General features: G+C 39.1%; 1 protein-coding gene across 1 annotated transcript; it reads right to left on the reverse strand.

The window, feature by feature from the left end:
• Positions 1–20231: 20231 nt before the first annotated feature.
• LOC149247915 (uncharacterized) lies at positions 20232–22396 on the reverse strand. The gene is made up of 3 exons (XM_089455968.1): positions 22123–22396; positions 21861–21990; positions 20232–21333 (listed from the first exon to the last, which is right to left on the reverse strand). Exons 1-3 carry the CDS (start codon positions 22277–22279, stop codon positions 20265–20267), a joined length of 1356 nt encoding a protein of 451 aa, XP_089312094.1. The 5' UTR covers positions 22280–22396; the 3' UTR covers positions 20232–20264.
• Between the last annotated feature and the right edge of the window lie 348 nt (positions 22397–22744).

Raw genomic sequence — 22744 nt, forward strand, 5'->3', positions numbered from 1 at the left:
TTTTGATCTTCCTTGACAAGCTCTAGACACCTTAACACACCCCTCTAGTCTTCAGCTACCCTTTCCCACCATTGTACACCTTCAAAACCTCCAAAAATAACTCTCAACATCCTCCTGTAGATTATCCTGTAGATCCTCCTATAGATCCTGATGAACCCCAAAAATGTAAAATTATATGGGCTCATTCAACCTCCTAATTCGACTTAATCCACCATTCTCATTAGTTTATTGCATGTTTTTTATTATATTTATGCTAATAGAGTGAATTGGGTTAGTCATTATGCCAACAAGTCTAATGGGTGCTTTGTGCAGATTTTTAGTCAATTTTGAGACAAAATCAAAGGTTTTAATGAGCACTTGGCAGCCAAATTCATGTGAGAACAAGGGAGAGGATTTGTAGGAAGGTGTCCCCTTCATTTATGGGCCTTTACCTCGAATTCCCCACCATCAACTCGGAGTTCAAAGGCCACCAAATCGATCATCACAAGGGCAGCTGAGCAAGTGCTGGTAAAAGTGCTGTTAACTACAAGTCTTGGCAGCCGAGTTCCTAAAATTTAGGAGGGTTTTTGGGGTCCTCAATTTCTATAAATAAGAGGGCTTAGGGCCTCATTTCAGTTAGTCACTTTGTAGGCAGAAGTTAGCTAGTTTGTAGTTCAATTTTAGTTATTTTTTAGGCAATAGATTAGCTCTGCATTTCAGCACACTTTCAAGCTTTTCCTTGTGGATAGTTTTTGGAATGTAACTATTCTTTTGATCAATAAAGATGAATCCATATTTGCACCAGCTATAAATCTCTCTTAGGAGGCTGTAGCTCTTGGGGTTGGGCCCATATCAAGTGCCCAGTACCTCCTTTGTTTATCTTTATGTGTTTTTGCTGCACTCTTAGAATAAAATCTGTTATTTAGATTTAAATCTTGCTTTGTTATTTAGATTTCTTTTGATGATTAAAAAGGCTTCTTATGTTCAGATTGAGTTGATAGGTTATTAACATGGAAGATCTTCAGAAAAAGGCCATCAAGCACCTCTAATTTCACCTCTCCCGCAGTGGGATCAGGAGCTGGGATCAAGGTGACCTTGCTGCCAACAAAAACACTTTCTTTACTTCGCCATGCAATCATTAGTGTTCGATTCTTATTTGCAGAAGTTGGTTACATGTTTAGATTCTTGATTGCTTCATTGCATAGGTTATTTCACATGGTTTCAGTGAAAATAAACTTCCGTTCCATTTCTTTGTTGTTATCTAGGTTCAATTAGGTCAAAGTAATTAGCTTCTTGATTTTCCAAGTCTTCATTTGTCTAATTCGAAAGATAACTTGCAGAGCGCTTGTAATACCTCTCCATCTATCTGTACTCCATCAATACCATCTGCTCCATCCCCTAACTCAGATTCTTGCCTCATTTTTGCCACATTTGCTCACATAACCCTAATTTTTGTGCAACATTGCTTTACTCCTCTTTGAACAAATCCAGCCATCTTCATCTCTCCTCAGCTCCATCCACTAAGTCCTGGACCTCCTCACACTCCTATCTCACCTCCATACCCACTCCTTCATCTTTCTTCCTCCATCCATCCTCCAAAATCCCATTTCTGAACATCCTGTAGAAACATTACAGACATCCTGTAGAAAATCACAGACATCCTGTAGAACCCCTGCGGACTTCCTGTAGAAGCTCACGAATGAGGTTTCTTGATAGCCAAACTCTGTGAAACTCTTTGGAATGGTTCTAGGGACCCATTAGGACCTCTCCGAACCTTCTCGACCTCCTCCAAGCATTTCCTCTCGCCAATCCACCTATGCACAGTAAAAAACAGTTAAATCGCATGCATGATAATTCTGACAACTTATTCAAAAATACAAAAAGATATTTTCTTGAGATAGTGATAACTTAGGCACATGCATTTTACCTTCTTAGAAGTCAATGGCATCTCTTTCCGTAGCTTGCATCCTCTTTTTCGCATCAGTAGGGCTAGCTGGTAAAATTACGGTTTGCTAGGGTTTGTGTTTCCTTTCAGCTTTTTAGTTTCTTTCTACAAGTAGATTAGATTCCTTTGAGTTAGCTTTCATCCATCAGTTAAAAAGCTTCTTCTCAAAGCTCATAGAAGTCAGCTTAAGCCCCTAGTGGACTTGTGCCAGCTGACCAAGCTATAGCTGCAGCAAGATCTAGTACTTGTGCATACAGCACCGTCGCTTCCAAGTTTGTTACGAACTACCGGGTTGATAAAATTAAAGAAGGGAGTCCCAGAACTTGCAACATTATTGCTACAACACTAGGGCCCCCTTATTTAACTTCATCAACCCAGTAGTTCGTAACAAACTTGGAAGCGACGGTGTTGTATGCACAAGTACTAGCTCTTGCCGCAGCTGTCACTTGGTCAGCTGGCACAAGTCAACTAGGGGCTTAAGCCAACTTCTATGAGCTCTGAGAAGAAGCTTTTTAACTGATGGATGAAATCTAACTCAGAGGAAGCTAATCTACTTGCAGAAAGAAACTGAAAAGTTGAAAGGAAATGAAAACCCTAGCAAACCCTAATTTTACTAGCTAGCCCTACTGATGCGAAAAAGAGGATGCAAGCTACTGAAAGAGATGCCATTGAATTCTAGGATGGTAAAATGCATGTGTCTAAGTTATCAATATCTTAAGAAAACATCTTTTTGTATTTTTGAATGAGTTGTCAGAATTATCATGCATGCAATTTAACTGTTTTTGACTGTGCAGAGGTGGATTGGCGAGAGGAAATGCTTGGAGGAGGTCAGGAAGGTTCTAAGAGGGCCTAAGGGGTCCCTAGTACCCTTCCAGAGAGTTTAACAAAGTTTGGCTATCAAGAAACCTCATTCGTGAGCTTCTACAGGAAGTCCGTAGGGGTTCTACAGGATGCTGAGGCAGTTCTACAGGAAGCTGAGAATTCTATAAGAAAAGGAGCATAGGCAGTGGGAAGAAGTAGAGAGAAAAGCATGGTTGCATGACCGAGAAGAGGACATTACTTCAGAATCTTAACATGACAGGGAGGCCACCAAGGCCATCAAAGATGAGGAGATAGATTGGTTGCTCATAGGATGAGCAACACTTTCAGTAGGGGGTGATGATGAACCCCAAAAATGTATAATTATATGGGCTCATTCAACCTCCTAATTCGACTTAATCCACCATTCTCATTAGTTTATTGCATGTTTTTTATTATATTTATGCTAATAGAGTGAATTAGGTTAGTCATTATGCCAACAAGTCTAATGGGTTCTTTGTGCAGATTTTTAGTCAATTTTGAGACAAAATCAAAAGTTTTAATGAGCACTTGGCACCCAAATTCGTGGGAGAACAAGGGAGAGGATTTGTAGTAAGGTGTCCCCTTAATTTATGGGCCTTTACATTGAATTATCCACCATCAGTTCGGAGTTCAAAGGCCACCAAATCGATCATCACAAGGGCAGCCGAGCAAGTGTTAGTAAAAGTGCTGTTAACTACAAGTTTTGGTAGCCGAGTACCTAAAATTTAGGAGGGTTGTTGGGGTCCTCAATTTCTATAAATAAGAGGGCTTAGGGCCTCATTTCAGTTAGTCACTTTGTAGGCAGAAGTTAGCTAGTTTGTAGTTCGATTTTAGTGATTTTTTAGGCAGTAGATTAGCTCTACATTTCAGCACACTTTCAAGTTTTTCCTTGTGGACAGTTTTTGGAATGTAACTATTCTTTTGATAAATAAAGATGAGTCCAACTTTGAACCAGCTCTAAATCTCTCTTAGGAGGCTGTAGCTCTTGGGGTTGGGCCCACCTCAAGTGCCCAGTACCTCCTTTGTTTATCTTTATGTGTTTTTGTTGCATTCTTAGAATAAAATCTGCTATTTAGATTTAAATCTTGCTTTGTTATTTAGATTGCTTTTGATGATTAAAAAGACTTTTTATGTTTAGATTGAGTTGATCGGTTATTAACAGGGAAGATCTTCAGAAAAAGGCCATCAAGCACCTCTGATTTCACCTCTCCCCCAGTGGGATCAGGAGCTAGGATCAAGGTGACCTTGCTGCCAACAAAAACACTTTCTTTGCTTCGCCATGCAATCATTAGTGTTCGATTCTTATTTGCAGAAGTTGGTTACATGTTCAGATTCTTGATTTCTTCGTTGCATAAGTTATTTCACATGGTTTCAGTGCAAATAAACTTCTGTTGCATTTCTTTGTTGTTATCTAGGTCAGATTAGGTCAAAGTAATTAGCTTCTTGATTTTCCAAGTCTTCATTTGTCTAATTCGAAAGATAACATGTAGAGCGCCTGTAATACCTCTCCATCTACCTGTACTCCATCAATCCCATCTGCTCCATTCCCTAACTCGTATTCTTGCCTCACGTTTGCCACATTTTCTCACATAACCCTAATTTTCATGCAACATTGCTTCACTCCTCTTTGAAAAAATCCAGCCATCCTCATCTCTCCTCGGCTCCATCAACCAAGTCCTAGACCTCCTCACACTCCTATCTCACCTCCATAGCCACTCCTTCATCTTTCCTCCTCCATCCATCCTCCAAAATCCCATTTCTGAACATCTTGTAGAAAAATTATAGACATCCTGTAGAAAATCACAGACATCTTGTAGAACCCCTGCGGACTTCTTGTAGAAGCTCACGAATGAGGTTTCTTGATAGCAAAACTCTGTGAAACTCTCTGGAAGGGTGCTAGGGACCCCTTAGGCCCTCTCTTAACCTTCCCGACCTCCTCCAAGCATTTTCTCTCGCCAATCCACCTCCGCACAGTCAAAAACAGGTAAATCGCATGCATGATAATTCTAACAACTTATTCAAAAATACAAAAAGATGTTTTCTTCAGATAGTGATAACTTAGACACATGCGATTTACCTTCCTAGAAGTCAATGGCATCTCTTCAGTAGCTTGCATCCTCTTTTTCGCATCAGTAGGGCTAGCTGGTAAAATTAGGGTTTGCTAGGGTTTGCATTTCCTTTCAGCTTTTCAGTTTCTTTCTGCAAGTAGATTAGCTTTCTTTGAGTTAGCTTTCATCCATCAGTTAAAAAGCTTCTTCTCAGAGCTCATAGAAGTTTGCTTAAACCCCTAGTGGCCTTGTGCCAGCTGACCAAGTGACAGCTCCGGCAAGAGCTAGTACTTGTGCATACAGCACCGTCGCTTCCAAGTTTGTTACGAACTACCGAGTTGATAAAATTAAAGAAGGGAGTCCCAGAAGTTGTAGCATTATTGCTACAATACTGGGGCCCCCTTCTTTAATTTTATCAACCCGGTAGTTCGTAACAAACTTGGAAGCGATGGTGCTGTATGCACAAGTACTAGCTCTTGCCACAGCTGTCACTTGGTCAGCTGGCACAAGTCCACTAGGGGCTTAAGCTAAATTCTATGAGCTCTGAGAAGAAGCTTTTTAACTGATGGATGAAAGCTAACTCAAAGGAAGCTAATCTACTTGCAAAAAGAAATTGAAAAGCTGAAAGGAAATGCAAACCCTAGCAAACCCTAATTTTACCAGCTAGTCGTACTGATGCGAAAAAGACGATGCAAGCTACTGAAAGAGATGCCATTGACTTCTAGGAAGGTAAAATGCATGTGTCTAAGTTATCACTATCCGAAGAAAACATCTTTTTGTATTTTTGAATAAGTTGTCAGAATTATCGTGCATGCGATTTAACTATTTTTTAATGTGTAGAGGTGGATTGGTGAGAGGAAATGGTTGGAGGAGGTCAGGAAGGTTCAGAGAGGGTTAAGGGGTCCCTAGCACCCTTCCAGAGAGTTTCCCAGAGTTTGGCTATCAAGAAACCTCATTCGTGAGCTTCTACAAGAAGTCCGCAGGGGTTCTACAGGATGTTGAGACAGTTCTAGAAGAAGCTGAGAATTCTCTAGGAAGAGGAGCACAGGCAGTGGGAAGAAGCAGAGAGAAAAGCATGGTTTCATGACCGAGAAGAGGACATCACTTCAGAAGCTTGGCATGACAGGGAGGCCACGAAGGCCATCAAAGATGAGGAGATAGATTGGTTGCTCAGAGGATGAGCAACACTTTCAGTAGGGGGGTGATGATGAGCCCCAAAAATGTATAATTATATGGGTTCATTCAACCTCCTAATTCGAATTAAACCACCATTCTCATTATTTTATTGCATTTTTTTTATTATATTTATGCTAATAGAGCGAATTGAGTTAGTCATTATGCCAACAAGTCTAATGGGTGCTTTGTGCAGATTTTTAGTCAATTTTGAGACAAAATCAAAGGTTTTAATGAGCACTTGGCACCCAAATTCGTGGGAGAACAAGGGAGAGGATTTGTAGGAAGGTGTCCCCTTCATTTATGGGCCTTTACCTCAAATTCTCCACCATCATCTCGGAGTTCAAGGGCCACCAAATCGATCATCACAAGGGTAGCCGAGCAAGTGCTAGTAAAAGTGTTGTTAACTACAAGTTTTGGCAGCCGAGTTCCTAAAATTTAGGAGGGTTGTTGGGGTCCTCAATTTCTATAAATAAGAGGGCTTAAGGCCTCATTTCAGTTAGTCACTTTGTAGGCAGAAGTTAGCTAGTTTGTAGTTCAATTTTTGTCATTTTTTAGGCAGTAGATTAGCTCCGCATTTCAGCACACTTTCAAGCTTTTCCTTGTGGACAGTTTTTAGAATGTAACTATTCTTTTGATCAATAAAGATGAATACAGCTTTGCACCAGATATAAATCTCTCTTAGGAGGCTGTAGCTCTTGCGGTTGGTCTCATCTCAAGCGCCCAGTAACTCCTTTGTTTATCTTTATGTGTTTTTGCTGCATTCTTAGAATAAAATCTGTTATTTAGATTTAAACCTTGCTTTGTTATTTAGATTGATTTTTATGATTAAAAAGTATTTTTATGTTCAGGTTGAGTTGATAGGTTATTAACAGGGAAGAGCTTCAGAAAAAGGCTATCAAGCACCTCTGATTTCACCTCTCCCCCAGTGGGATCAGGAGCTAGGATCAAGGTGACCTTGCTGCCAACAAAAACACTTTCTTTGTTTCGCCATGCAATCATTAGTGTTCGATTCTTATTTGCAGAAGTTGGTTACATGTTCAGATTCTTGATTTCTTCATTGCATAAGTTATTTCACATGGTTTCAGTGCAAATAAACTTCTGTTGCATTTCTTTGTTGTTATCTAGGTCAGATTAGGTCAAAGTAATTAGCTTATTGATTTTCCAAGTCTTCATTTGTCTAATTCGAAAGATAACATGTAGAGCGCCTGTAATACCTCTCCATCTACCTGTACTCCATCAATCCCATCTGCTCCATCCCCTAGCTCATATTCTTGCCTCACGTTTGCCACATTTTCTCACATAACCCTAATTTTCATGCAACATTGCTTCACTCCTCTTTGAAAAAATCCAGCCATCCTCATCTCTCCTCAGCTCCATCAACCAAGTCCTGGACCTCCTCACACTCCTATCTCACCTCCATACCCACTCCTTCATCTTTCTTCCTCCATCCATCCTCCAAAATCCCATTTCTGAACATCTTGTAGAAAAATTATAGACATCCTGTAGAAAATCACAGACATCTTGTAGAACCCCTGCGGACTTCTTGTAGAAGCTCACGAATGAGGTTTCTTGATAGCAAAACTCTGTGAAACTCTCTGGAAGGGTGCTAGGGACCCCTTAGGCCCTCTCCGAACCTTCCCAACCTCCTCCAAGAATTTCCTCTCGCCAATCCACCTCCGCACAGTCAAAAACAGGTAAATCGCATGCATGATAATTCTAACAACTTATTCAAAAATACAAAAAGATGTTTTCTTCAGATAGTGATAACTTAGACACATGCATTTTACCTTCCTATAAGTCAATGGCATCTCTTCAGTAGCTTGCATCCTCTTTTTCGCATCAGTAGGGCTAGCTGGTAAAATTAGGGTTTGCTAGGGTTTGCATTTCCTTTCAGCTTTTCAGTTTCTTTCTGCAAGTAGATTAGCTTTCTTTGAGTTAGCTTTCATCCATCAGTTAAAAAGCTTCTTCTCAAAGCTCATAGAAGTTTTCTTAAACCCCTAGTGGCCTTGTGCCAGCTGACCAAGTGACAGCTCCGGCAAGAGCTAGTACTTGTGCATACAGCACCGTCGCTTCCAAGTTTGTTACGAACTACCGAGTTGATAAAATTAAAGAAGGGAGTCCCAGAAGTTGTAGCATTATTGCTACAATACTGGGCCCCCTTCTTTAATTTTATCAACCCGGTAGTTCGTAACAAACTTGGAAGCGACGGTGCTGTATGCACAAGTACTAGCTCTTGCCACAGCTGTCACTTGGTCAGCTGGCACAAGTCCACTAGGGGCTTAAGCCAACTTCTATGAGCTCCGAGAAGAAGCTTTTTAACTGATGGATGAAAGCTAACTCAAAGGAAGCTAATCTACTTGCAAAAAGAAATTGAAAAGCTGAAAGGAAATGCAAACCCTAGCAAACCCTAATTTTACCAGCTAGTCGTACTGATGCGAAAAAGACGATGCAAGCTACTGAAAGAGATGCCATTGACTTCTAGGAAGGTAAAATGCATGTGTCTAAGTTATCACTATCCGAAGAAAACATCTTTTTGTATTTTTGAATAAGTTGTCAGAATTATCGTGCATGCGATTTAACTATTTTTTAATGTGTAGAGGTGGATTGGTGAGAGGAAATGGTTGGAGGAGGTCAGGAAGGTTCAGAGAGGGCCTAAGGGGTCCCTAGCACCCTTCCAGAGAGTTTCCCAGAGTTTGGCTATCAAGAAACCTCATTCGTGAGCTTCTACAAGAAGTCCGCAGGGGTTCTACAGGATGTTGAGACAGTTCTAGAAGAAGCTGAGAATTCTCTAGGAAGAAGAGCACAGGCAGTGGGAAGAAGCAGAGAGAAAAGCATGGTTTCATGACCGAGAAGAGGACATCACTTCAGAAGCTTGGCATGACAGGGAGGCCACGAAGGCCATCAAAGATGAGGAGATAGATTGGTTGCTCAGAGGATGAGCAACACTTTCAGTAGGGGGGTGATGATGAGCCCCAAAAATGTATAATTATATGGGTTCATTCAACCTCGTAATTCGAATTAAACCACCATTCTCATTATTTTATTGCATGTTTTCGATTATATTTATGCTAATAGAGCGAATTGAGTTAGTCATTATGCCAACAAGTCTAATGGGTGCTTTGTGCAGATTTTTAGTCAATTTTGAGACAAAATCAAAGGTTTTAATGAGCACTTGGCACCCAAATTCGTGGGAGAACAAGGGAGAGGATTTGTAGGAAGGTGTCCCCTTCATTTATGGGCCTTTACCTCAAATTCTCCACCATCATCTCGGAGTTCAAGGGCCACCAAATCGATCATCACAAGGGTAGCCGAGCAAGTGCTAGTAAAAGTGTTGTTAACTACAAGTTTTGGCAGCCGAGTTCCTAAAATTTAGGAGGGTTGTTGGGGTCCTCAATTTCTATAAATAAGAGGGCTTAAGGCCTCATTTCAGTTAGTCACTTTGTAGGCAGAAGTTAGCTAGTTTGTAGTTCGATTTCTGTCATTTTTTAGGCAGTAGATTAGCTTCGCATTTCAGCACACTTTCAAGCTTTTCCTTGTTGACAGTTTTTGGAATGTAACTATTCTTTTGATCAATAAAGATGAATCCAGCTTTGCACCAGATATAAATCTCTCTTAGGAGGTTGTAGCTCTTGCGGTTGGTCCCATCTCAAGCGCCCAGTAACTCCTTTGTTTATCTTTATGTGTTTTTGCTGCATTCTTAGAATAAAATCTGTTATTTAGATTTAAACCTTGCTTTGTTATTTAGATTGATTTTTATGATTAAAAAGTATTTTTATGTTCAGGTTGAGTTGATAGGTTATTAACAGGGAAGAGCTTCAGAAAAAGGCCATCAAGCACCTCTGATTTCACCTCTCCCCCAGTGGGATCAGGAGTTGGGATCAAGGTGACCTTGCTGCCAACAAAAACACTTTCTTTGCTTCGCCATGCAATCATTAGTGTTTGATTCTTATTTGCAGAAGTTGGTTACACGTTCAGATTCTTGATTGCTTCGTTGCATAAGTTATTTCACATGGTTTCAGTGCAAATAAACTTCTGTTCCATTTTTTTGCTGTTATCTAGGTCAGATTAGGTCAAAGTAATTAGCTTCTTGATTTTCCAAGTCTTCATTTGTCTAATTCGAAAGATAACTTGTAGAGCGCCTGTAATACCTCTCCATCTACCTGTACTCCATCAATCCCATCTGCTCCATCCCCTAACTCAGATTCTTGCCTCATGCTTGCCACATTTGCTCACATAACCCTAATTTTCGTGCAACATTTCTTCACTCCTCTTTGAACAAATCCAACCATCTTCATCTCTCCTTAGCTCCATCCACCAAGTCCTGGACCTCCTCACACCCCTATCTCACCTCCATACCCACTCCTTCATCTTTCTTCCTCCATCCATCCTCCAAAATCCCATTTCTAAACATCCTGTAGAAAAATTATAGACATCCTGTAGAAAATCACAGACATCTTGTAGAACCCTTGCGGGCTTCCTGTAGAAGCTCACGAATGAGGTTTCTTGATAGCCAAACTCTGTGAAACTCTCTGGGAGGGTACTAGGGACCCCTTAGGCCCTCTCTGAACCTTCGCGACCTCCTCCAAGCATTTCCTCTCGCCAATCCATCTCTGCACAGTCAAAAACAGTTAAATCGCATGCATGATAATTCTGACAACTTATTCAAAAATACAAAAAGACGTTTTCTTCAGATAGTGATAACTTAGACACATGCATTTTACCTTCCTAGAATTCAATGGCATCTCTTCAGTAGCTTGCATCCTCTTTTTCGCATCAGTAGGGCTAGCTGGTAAAATTAGGGTTTGCTAGGGTTTGCATTTCCTTTCAGCTTTTCAGTTTCTTTCTGCAACTAGATTAGCTTCCTTCGAGTTAGCTTTCATCCATCAGTTAAAAATCTTCTTCTCAGAGCTCATAGAAGTTGGCTTAATCCCCTAGTGGACTTGTGCCAGCTAACCAAGTGATAGCTGCGGTGAGAGCTAGTACTTGTGCATATAGCACCGTCGCTTCCAAGTTTGTTACGAACTACCAGGTTGATAAAATTAAAGAAGGGAGTCCCAGAAGTTGCAGCATTATTGCTACAATACTGGGGCCCCATTCTTTAATTTTATCAACCCGGTAGTTCGTAACAAACTTGGAAGCGACGATGCTATATGCACAAGTACTAGCTCTCACCGCAGCTATCACTTGGTTAGCTGGCACAAGTCCAATAGGGGATTAAGCCAACTTCTATGAGCTCTGAGAAGAAGATTTTTAACTGATGGATGAAAGCTAACTCGAAGGAAGCTAATCTAGTTGCAGAAAGAAACTGAAAAGCTGAAAGGAAATGCAAACCCTAGCAAACCCTAATTTTACCAGCTAGCCCTACTGATGCGAAAAAGAGGATGCAACCTACTGAAAGAGATGCCATTGACTTCTAGGAAGGTAAAATGCATGTGTCTAAGTTATCACTATCTTAAGAAAACATCTTTTTGTATTTTTGAATAAGTTGTCAGAATTATCATGCATGCGATTTAACTTTTTTTTACTGTGTAGAGGTGGATTGGCAAGAAGAAATGCTTGGAGGAGGTCGAGAAGGTTCAGAGAGGGCCTAAGGGGTCCCTAGCACCCTTCTAGAGAGTTTCACAGAGTTTGGCTATCAAGAAACCTCATTCGTGAGCTTCTACAGGAAGTCCGTAGGGGTTCTACAGGATGCTGAGACAATTCTATAGGAAGCTGAGAATTCTCTAGGAAAAGGAGCACAGGCAGTCGAAAGAAGCAGATAGAAAAGCATGGTTTCATGACCAAGAAGAGGACGTCACTTCAGAAGCTTGGCATGACAGGGAGGCCACGGAGGCCATCAAATATGAGGAGATAGATTGGTTGCTCAGAGGATGAGCAACACTTTCAGTAGGGGGTTGATGATGAGCCCCAAAAATTTATAATTATATGGGTTCATTCAACCTCCTAATTCGAATTAATCCACCATTCTCATTAGTTTATTGCATGTTTTTTATTATATTTATGCTAATAGTGTGAATTGGGTTAGTCATTATGCCAACAAGTCTAATGGGTGCTTTGTGCAGATTTTTAGTCAATTTTGAGACAAAATCAAAGGTTTTAATGAGCACTTGGTAGCCAAATTCGTGTGAGAACAAGGGAGAGGATTTGTAGGAAGGTGTCCCCTTCATTTATGGGCCTTTACCTCGAATTCTCCACCATCAACTCAGAGTTCAAGGGCCACCAAATCGATCATCACAAGGGTAGCCGAGCAAGTGCTAGTAAAAGTGTTGTTAACTACAAGTTTTGGCAGACGAGTTCCTAAAATTTAGGAGGGCTGTTGGGGTCCTCAATTTGTATAAATAAGAGGGATTAGGGCCTCATTTCAGTTAGTCACTTTGTAGGCAGAAGTTAGCTAGTTTGTAGTTCGATTTTAGTGATTTTTTAGGCAGTAGATTAGCTCTGCATTTTAGCACACTTTCAGGCTTTTCCTTGTGGACAGTTTTTGGAATGTAACTATTCTTTTGATCAATAAAGATGAATCCAGATTTGCACCAGCTCTAAATCTCTCTTAGGAGGCTATAGCTCTTGGGTTTGGGCCCATCTCAAGTGCCCAATACCTCCTTTGTTTATCTTCGTGTGTTTTTGCTGCATTCTTAGAATAAAATCTGCTATTCAGATTTAAATCTTGCTTTGTTATTTAAATTGATTTTGATGATTAAAAAGGATTTTTATGTTCAGATTGAGTTGATAGGTTATTAACAGGGAAGAGCTTTAGAAAAAGGCCATCAAGCACCTCTGATTTCACCTCTCCCGCAGTGGGATCAGGAGCTAGGATCAAGGTGACCTTGCTGCCAACAAAAACACTTTCTTTGCTTCGCCATGCAATCATTAGTGTTCGATTCTTATTTGCAGAAGTTGGTTACATGTTCAGATTCTTGATTACTTCATTTCATAAGTTATTTCACATGGTTTCAGTGCAAATAAACTTCTGTTCCATTTCTTTGTTGTTATCTAGGTCATATTAGGTCAAAGTAATTAGCTTCTTGATTTTCCAAGTCTTCATTTGTCTAATTCGAAAGGTAACTTGCAGAGCGCCTATAATACCTCTCCATCTACCTGTACTCCATCAATCCCATCTGCTCCATCCCCTAACTCGAATTCTTCCCTCACGTTTGCCACATTTGCTCACATAACCCTAATTTTCGTGCAACATTGCTTCACTCCTCTTTGAACAAATCCAGCCATCTTCATCTCTCCTAAGCTCCATCCACCAATTCCTAGACCTCCTCACACCCCTATCTCACCTCCATACCCACTCCTTCATCTTTCTTCCTCCATCCATCGTCCAAAATCCCATTTCTGAACATCCTGTAGAAAAATTACAGACATCCTGTAGAACCCCTGCAGACTTCTTGTAGAAGCTCACGAATGAGGTTTCTTGATAGCCAAACTTTGTGAAACTCTCTGGAAGGGTGCTAGGGATCCCTTAGGCCCTCTCCGAACCTTCCCAACCTCCTCCAAGAATTTCCTCTCGCCAATCCACCTCCGCACAGTAAAAAATAGTTAAATCGCATGCATGATAATTCTGACAACTTATTCAAAAATACAAAAAGATGTTTTCTTCAGATAGTGATAACTTAGACACATGCATTTTACCTTCCTAGAAGTCAATGGCATCTCTTTCAATAGCTTGCATCCTCTTTTTCGCATCAGTAGGGCTAGCTGGTAAAACTAGGGTTTGCTAGGGTTTGCATTTCTTTTCAGCTTTTTAGTTTCTTTCTACAAGTAGATTAGCTTCCTTTGAGTTAGCTTTCATCCATCAGTTAAAAATCTTCTTCTCAGAGCTCATAGAAGTTGGCTTAAGCCCCTAGTGGACTTGTGCCCACTGACCAAGTGACAGCTGCCGCAAGAGCTAGTACTTGTGCATACAACACCGTCGCTTCCAAGTTTGTTACGAACTACCGGGTTGATAAAATTAAAGAAAAGAGTCCCAGAAGTTGCAGCATTATTGCTGCAATACTAGGGCCCACCAAATCCCCTGCAAGCTCCTGTAGAATTTCGTGTAAGTGATTTTTCGAAATCCGATTGCAAGGGAAGTCTTCAAAAGGGTGCTAGAGGCTTCTTAGGACTCCTCCACACCTTCCTACACCCTTGCAAAAAATAGATCCACCCTCCATCGCCACCAAACCTCTGCCACAATCACAAACAGATATATTACAAGCATAATAATTTCACATAAAAACACTCAAAAACAAAAAAAAGATGTTTTCTTCTCATTTCCTTTCAGAAGTAGCTTGAATAGATGCAATTTACCTTTTTAGTAGTCAATGGAACTCATTTCATCAATTTTCATGTCTTTTCCTACAAAAGTAGGGTTAGTTGGAAAATTTAGGGTTTGCTAGGGTTTGCATTACACTTCATTCTTCTTTCTTTTTCTGTAAGTAGAATAGTCTATCTAAAGTTAGCTCTCTTTCATCACAGTTAAAAGCTTCTTCTTGAAACTCATAGAAGTTGGCTTGAGCTCCTAGTAATCTTGTGCTAGCTAACCAAGTGACAGCCTCCAGTAAAAGCTAGTACTTGTGCATACAGCATTGTCGCTTCCAATTTTGTTACGAACTACCAGGTTGATAAAAGTAAAGTAGAAAGCCCTAGGAGTTGCGACATTATTGCTGCAATATTGGTGTTCACCAATGATTAACTCATTAAATGCAACAAGTTATGGAAGACTCAAAAAAGTTTTTAACATGCTTCAGATCTAGTTGAGGAATGCTTCTTGACCAAATCAATCACTAACTCTACTAGCCCTTTGACATCTTCAACATTGATCAACTTCTATAGGTCCCACAAACTTTTTCCAACCATATGCTGAAAAATATCTATAATAACATCGCCACAACACCAAAATAGATTGAGAAGGACAAGGAATGCAAAGAAAAACTCGTGAAAAACCCTTAGTCATTACCTTAGCATTGTCCTCTAAGAGACTAGAGCTATAACCACACCCTTGAGCCTACCTCCATGTGACTGGAGCTCTCCAACCACTCCCTTGACCCATCATGCTTGTGACTGGGGCTAAGGAAGGTCAAACATCAGTTAACTCAGCTCCGAACTTGCCTCAACGTCTTATATAGCTTGAGCACCTTTTGTTGGACCTCTAGAGGTCTCTAACACCTCTGGAACACTCCTACAAATCATTGCAACATCGTCACAAGGCAAACTAGGTTGACTAGGATTCCAACCAAAAACCAACCTAAGAATCTGAGCCATCTAAATATTCCTCAACATCTCTGCCATCAATATGTAGCTCCAGAACCTATTAGACATCCTCCAACATCTGCAAAACCATCACAAGCATCCACATTCACATGTAGATCCTCTCGAAGCCCAATGTATAACATGTCAACATGGGAGACCTTATCCGGGACATGGAGACCATGGAGACCTAACCAGCAAGGATCCTGAACTCTACCTCCTAAAGTAGTCATCATCAACTGTATGCAACAACATGATCATGAATATCATCATCATGGGAAGACCTCCAAGCTAGTGCAACATACTAGTATACCATCACCATCATGAGAAGGCCTCCAGGATAGCACAACATACCAACATCCAACCAAGGACCATCTCAAAGCTAGTCCAAGCTAGTAGACATGCCAAGGACTATCTACATCTCAACCATACACAAGCCACCTCAATCATCAAACATCTCAACCATTTGCAACCCAAGCAACCAAGTTGACATCAATGACAATCAACCACACATCTGCAACACTGCAATACACATCAATTCTAACACTAAATTACAAGGCTTTATAGATTACTAATGTGTGCAACTCTGGTTAGAACCAATCTAATCATTAACTCTTAAATATGAGACTAATCAAAGAATTCAAATATACAAACTAATAAAAGAAATATTTTTGTTGTTTTGAGTTTAATGATGAACGCTCAACCTGTGCAAAGAAGGTAAGGATGAGTAAACTAGAATCGAAAAGAAAGCATTAATAAACCATAAAAAATTGGCTGTTTGGAAATTAAATTCAAATAGTTCCTACAACAATAATGAAATTCAACAATTATACTAGCTTACGACTCTTCAGGCAGACCTCCTGTTGAGTGCGAGTACAACAACTCAAGTCAAAGAATCAATGGCCAATGCATATAAGTATAACAAGAATAGAGAAATTTTATTTATGAAAGCAAAGTCTCGGAGAACAAAAATTACAAAATGCAACAATTGTCCATTATCTATTCTTTAAAGTAATTTACAATATATCGAGACTAACGAATTTGAAGAATTACAAGCCGAGAAACTAGTTTTTCAATTGACAACTAGATGTTCTAATAGAAATAAGAAATATGCTTCTCATGATTTGATATTAGAAAATAAAATAATGAGAATATTTCATATCAACACGTCATAATATTTAGATCCAAGCTTTTCTCATTCAATTCCAAGCTTGTTTGATGATGAAACTTCCTGCCTTCAAATTCTACGCAAGAATAGACTTGTTATAACCAGAGTTCACATCTGGTTTGACCATCAAAATTCTCAAGCTATGATTTGTCAGGTAGGTGTGATAGGTGGATATCTATATGCTCTTCATTTGAAAACCATCCATTTATTTTGTTCTCCTTCAAGATCACATGAACCTATCTAACCATGGACTGGGCTGCAGAATTTCCGACTAACTACGGATTTTGTACATTTCGGTAGCCATAGAGATGTTTTAATCAAATTTCACAAAGAAACTATATATTATAAGCTATGAATGAATGATACCTTTTATTATGCCTGAGCATATCCTAGATGACCTTATAGCTTGGAAATGTAGCAAAACTATATATGAAAAAGATGGAGGTGATGGTAAAGGGATGTCAAAAAGAGGACAATTCAGGAGCTCAATAGTAATGATTGTCATAGTGTGCTTTTGATTATCTGATTATTGGTATGTAGCTTGCTAGTCTCAGCCAAGCTTGATACAAAAAATCTCTTGGATTTTGGTCCTCTTTCGGAGATGTACGCTATATGTAATTTTTATTTTTAAGGAAAAAAATCACTAGCTTACTAAAAAAATAAACAAATTGAATTATTAAAATAAATTTAAAAATCTATTAAAACTGCAAAATAAAAAACTAAATAATTGAAAAAATAATTTAGTTAAAAATAAGAGGTTTTTTTTTTTTTTTTTTTATAAATTAAATTTTAATTTAATAATAAAAAAACTATTGATTTTTTTTAATAAAATTGAAGAATAGTTTAAAATTATTTTTAAAATTTAATATAAATTATTTAATTTTTAAAAACTTTGTTTTTAATCAATAAAATATATCAATTTCTGGTTATGGCAATGTTATGTTAGAAGGAGTAGGGCTGAGGCTTCACTGGGGAGCAATGCCATACCACGTGGGTTCATGTTGTGGGATATTTATTGCTGAAAAAATGGCATAATATATTGGGTGATTTATAGGGGGTAGAGGGTTTTTATATTGGCAGGCATAAAAAATGGAGCCCAAAGTTAATGAAAAAATATAAACGGGTATAAAAAATGTTAATGAAAAATTGGATACGTCTAATATCTATTGAAAGTAGCGGTTTTTAAATTAGGAAGGTGTCTTGGGTTCATATTGGTATGGGGTTAAATAATGTCTTTCTTAGAGGTAATTTCCAATATTTAGTCAAATTAAGGGTATTGTTTAATATGCCATGAACGCATGTGATATGTATGAGGTTCATTGAGTGAAGCCCCCGTGGGGCAATGTGCCCACCACCCTTGGTTTAGTGATTTCACATTGATGAAGAAAGGACGCACCTAACATCTCACGTGCATGAGCATGCAACCCTTCAATTGGCAGAGAGGCTATGTAATGGCAAAGATGGGTGGAAGAGGCTATTGCACAAGATGGTTTTTGGGGGAGGTGAGTTTTGCCTCGACTTGGTGTACTCGAGACATAGAGTTTGTTGGTGATGATTTTATGGTGAATATGGAGGTGTTGGTGTGGTCTGTAAGAGGGGGATTCCCTTGAACCACTCCATTTTGTATGCTGGTTGAGGGTGTCTCGGATTTGGAATCGGATTGCGAGAGGACGATTGCTTCCAATCAATGGTTATTGCTAGCCTTTGGAGTTGGTAAGTCCAGTGTTCTCTTGTTGGCCTCGTCTTGGCTATATTTTATTTTCTTACTTAGTACTACTGGGAGAGTAAGCTTTTTGGGATAAATATCTATGTTTGTTACTCCAGGGGTATAGTCTTGTGTGCTTAATAGTAAATGGGTTGAGTATTTCTCCAAAGAAGTGTTTTCCAACTCCCTACCTAGTGGATATTCATCTAAAGTCAGGTCATTTGTCTAGTGTTTCTATGATGAAATTATTTGTTGGTATCCAGGTTTTGTCGAGGTAGGGTTGAGTCGGTATTTGTGCCCTTCTACAGGTAGAGGCAACCCTTGCAACAAAATATGAAGAACCCTCCTATGACTCTACGATGTTGCCAATGCAGAGGTGGAGGAGCAGGATGGGAGGAGATGGAAGATCATAGCCAGGTTAGCGTTGGAAAAATTTGTTTGCCCATGGCTCCATGGTCACTTATTTTAATGCTATTGCACCTAAGACTCATCAGGCGATTCATGAGCTTGAGATTAAAGAAGGCGAAGAGAGACAATGTCTCCCAGACTTAGAATTATTAGAAGACATGTCAGGATGGGTACCAGACCTCGTACACACCAAGGGAAGATGTAAGAAATTTTTGAACTCAGTAGCACTCCATTGGCAAATGAAAATGCTTCTAGGGTTCATTCACAAGAATAAATAGGTAGAAAAGTATAATATTTTCGCCTTTGTGGAGGATGTGAAGAGAATGTTGAGGAACCTAAGGTTTTGCGTGGACAAAATGGAGGTTTGTCAGATGCATGTGGAGAGCCACATAGCTTGTGATTTAGATGCGTGAGAGTAGTTGGACACCCCTGGATTTAGTGCTTGGGTTTCGACCAACATATCCTCCTCAGAAAATGAATAGTGTGTGTGGAAAGGTGGTGGGTAAATTTTGGGTCTCTTTTGATGTTATTGATTTGGTTTGTGAGAGGCCCTGTGATGCTCTTCTCATCTACAGATGGCATTGACTTATTTGGATCATAGTTGTCTGTTCCCAAGTTTTTCTTTTCATTTCAAGTCTCAAAGTTTAAAGCTATCTTTTGCCTTTGAGACTATAAATGTAAGGTGCATACCAATTGGTATGAAGTTTTTGGATGATGGGAAAATGCTCGAGGTGGCGTGGGTGGTCGCTCCTCTTTCTAGTGTTTGGTGTTTTATCCTTGATATCTAATGGTTCTCCTTTTGTGGCTTGTGGGTCGTCTCTCTCTATATTCCTATTTGGCGGCGAAGTCAAACCTGAGTTTTAGGTGCCTACTTCTATTCTTGGCGCTTGCTTTAGACTCTTTAATGTATATGGTGGTTCCTTGGCCCGTATTGACAATGAAGTTTATGTTTCTAGTCTAGTGTGTATAGACAATCTCCATATGGCGTCGGAGGTCGAGATGTGTTTCCTCCATCTGGGTGTTATGTTGTCTATGATGTATATCTATTTCTTGAATATATATATATATATATATATATATATATATAATATTTTTTATTTAAAAATTCAAACTTTTTATTTGTTTATTGTATTATTTTCAATTTATAATTTTAGCCATAATTTAGTTTGAAAAATAATGACTTTGAGAAAATGACCCGGAATTTTTTGAAATTATAGATTACAAGTTTCAAGCTTTAGGATTTTTTATGCTTAAAAAGTTCTTGATAATGGGGAATCCATTTTTGCCATAAAAGAATAAAATTAAACTCTTACAATCAAATATATTAAAACACTTTTCACTCAAAGAGTAGAAAAAATTACCTCCAACCCAAATTATAACCTTAAATTATAACCTAATTACCTCCCACCCAAATTATAACCTTAAATTATAACCTCTTTGGAAAATGCCATTTTAAATTAAAATTAATTTATTAAGTCAATCCCAACCACCACTTGAATTTTAGTTATGAGAGAGTTTTCATAATGTTTTACTCTCTTTCAGAAGTTAACTACCCATTTAATTTTGATTATGTTAGAGTTCCGATAAATTTTAATCTCTTTCAAAAGTCAATTTGGATTATTTGAGAATGAAATATTGATTAGAGTTTCGAGATTTTTTTAATAACTGTAAAAAGTAAATTAGGATTATTTGAGGTTCTGACATATGAAGCAGAGAAAAGAGGAACACAGATGCTGTAATTCATTGCATTCACTGATTAGTTCGCTAAAATAAATTTGATGCAGTATCACTATGGAGATTGTACAAATGGTCGTCCAGTGGCCAAGTGGGAAGTTGGCCTGCTGCACCATCACATTCAAAGTCCAACTGCCCACTTGCTTCTCTTCCCAATGGTGTAGAAGTTTGTGTAAAGTTCCACTGATCACTAATATGCGCTCCTCCTATCTGACCCACCTGATAGCTCTTCTGCTTATCATCAATATTCACTGGAACGCCCAAATTTACTTCACCACACCTCCAATTAGCAGGAACCCTGTAATCATCCTGATCAGTCCCAGCCTGAACGTTACAGAAATGATCAACGTCTGCCCATATAATTCCTGGTTTGCTAAATTGGGAACAGGAATTAGGAGCCGAGCATGATTGATGGTTAGATTTCTCAGGAAGGCCCTCGTAATTATGATCTTCCAGGAAACTAATTCCAGGGTCTTGACTGGTGCAAGCTGATAGAGAAACATCAGTAAAATCAGCAGAATTTGAGTAAGAATTAGCGCTACAGCCAGTTATGGCAGAATAGTCAATCATGATCTCATTTTCATTTTCATTTTCATTACTGATCATCTTGCCATCATTTTTTCCTTTTTCTTTCAATGGGTCGCAAACCTCATGCTGGGTTTGAGTAGAAATAGAATTAATCTGCATCTGAGAATTAGGAATCAGGTTATTGCTGATTGAGTCCGGATCAACTGAAAACTGATTCTGATCCTGTAACTGGACACGATGCTTTGCAAATCCCAATGGGTCAACACAAGAGTACTGATTTTCAACACTGGTGAATCGCAGGTTAACGGTTTTATTGGGTGGCTCTGGGCAAAACATTTCAGGCATGGCGTTCAAGTATTGCTGGCCAGAACGAGAGAAATTGAAAGCATCCTGGGCAGGATGAATGGAGGCTGAATAAGTGTTGCAGGAACGATCGGATTCGGAGGTGATATTAGATTTGGTGGAGAAGCTGGAGGGGGTTTTCAGCTTCTTCTTCTTGATGCAAGTATTCCAATAATTCTTGATTTCATTATCTGTGCGTCCCGGCAAACTGGCAGCTATTTGAGACCACCTGCGTTCAATCCATGCCAAACAATCCCAAAGTTAACAGAGATACGAACAGGGATTCATGTAATTGAAGAATTATAACTGGAACGTTCAAGCAAAGAAATTAGAAAGCAGAAGCCATTTTTATGTTAATTGCAGATATTGGTATATGGCTAGATATGTGTAGGATTTGGGAATATTTTGAAATCTGATTGGGCTATATGGGTGTAAATTTTGAGAATATTTCGAAATTTGATTAGGTTGTATGGGTGTAAATTTTGGGAATATTTCGAAACTTGACAAGGAGGTTGGGAGGTTGCACATATTGGCCAATGACTTGACAAGGAGGTTGCACATATTGGCCGATGACTTGACAAGGAGGTTGCACATGTTGGCTGTTGATTAGATATGGGTGTAGATTTTGGGAATATGAAATATAGGTATAGATTTTGAGAATATTTCGAAATCTGTCTGATCAGGAAATAGGGGTATAAATTTTAAGAATATTTCGAAATCTAAAAAAAATGAAAATAGATCAAAAGAGATAAAAACCTGTTGCCCAAAATAGAGTGTAAGTTTCTGATCAAATACTCTTCCTGGGGTGAAAATGAGCCGCGTTTCAGATCTGGGCGTAAGTAGTTAATCCATCTCAGTCTGCAGCTCTTTCCACATCTCTGCAAACCTGTACTTACATTTCATTCATCATGAACACAATTAGGGTCAATATAGGCATGCATAGATCTAGTAGTCACAGATTTAAATTTTACGCTAAAGAAGAAGATCATGAGCGGGTTTTTATTTAACGAAAAGTTACCAGCTTGCTTGGCGATATAGGTCCAGGAACACCCTACCATGCCCTTGTTCATGATATAGGTGATAAGCTTCTCATCTTCTTCAGGTGACCAGAGACCTTTTCTTAGCTTTGGTGTGGGGGAAACTGGGGAGCCATTTTGCTCTGGTGTGCACCACATTATTATCTTTGCCCTGCCTGCGATTTGAACACAGGTTGACAAAAGGTTTTGCTGGCCTCGGGAATCGGTTCGACGCACATGTTCAAACACACCGAAAGACAAAGATAAATAGGAAGGCAGAAAACACACGTTTCGTTTGTTAATCCGTCTGTTGTTGGAGCCTGGAGGATAAACAGGAGGAATGCAGCAAAGACACGTTTCGTTTGTTTGACACGTCTGTTGTTGAAGGATGGGGCCATCATTCGACAATCTTCAATCACCTGCACATGGCCAACCGAACCCTTTGATTTGACTAATAACTTTATAAGGTTTTTTTTTATTTATCAGGGTAATCTGTCCCTGAATTCCACTTTTTAGAAACCACTTTCTAGAAAACAATAAAATTTTGATCAAAATAATATATATACATTTTTTATTTAAATATTAAATAATTAAATCTAATTATATATATATATATATATATAT

The sequence above is a fragment of the Pinus tabuliformis genome, chromosome 7 (genome assembly GCF_031772625.1).
Source record: "Pinus tabuliformis cultivar Carrire ecotype Pingquan chromosome 7, CPIR1, whole genome shotgun sequence".
Taxonomy (NCBI): Eukaryota; Viridiplantae; Streptophyta; class Pinopsida; order Pinales; family Pinaceae; genus Pinus; species Pinus tabuliformis.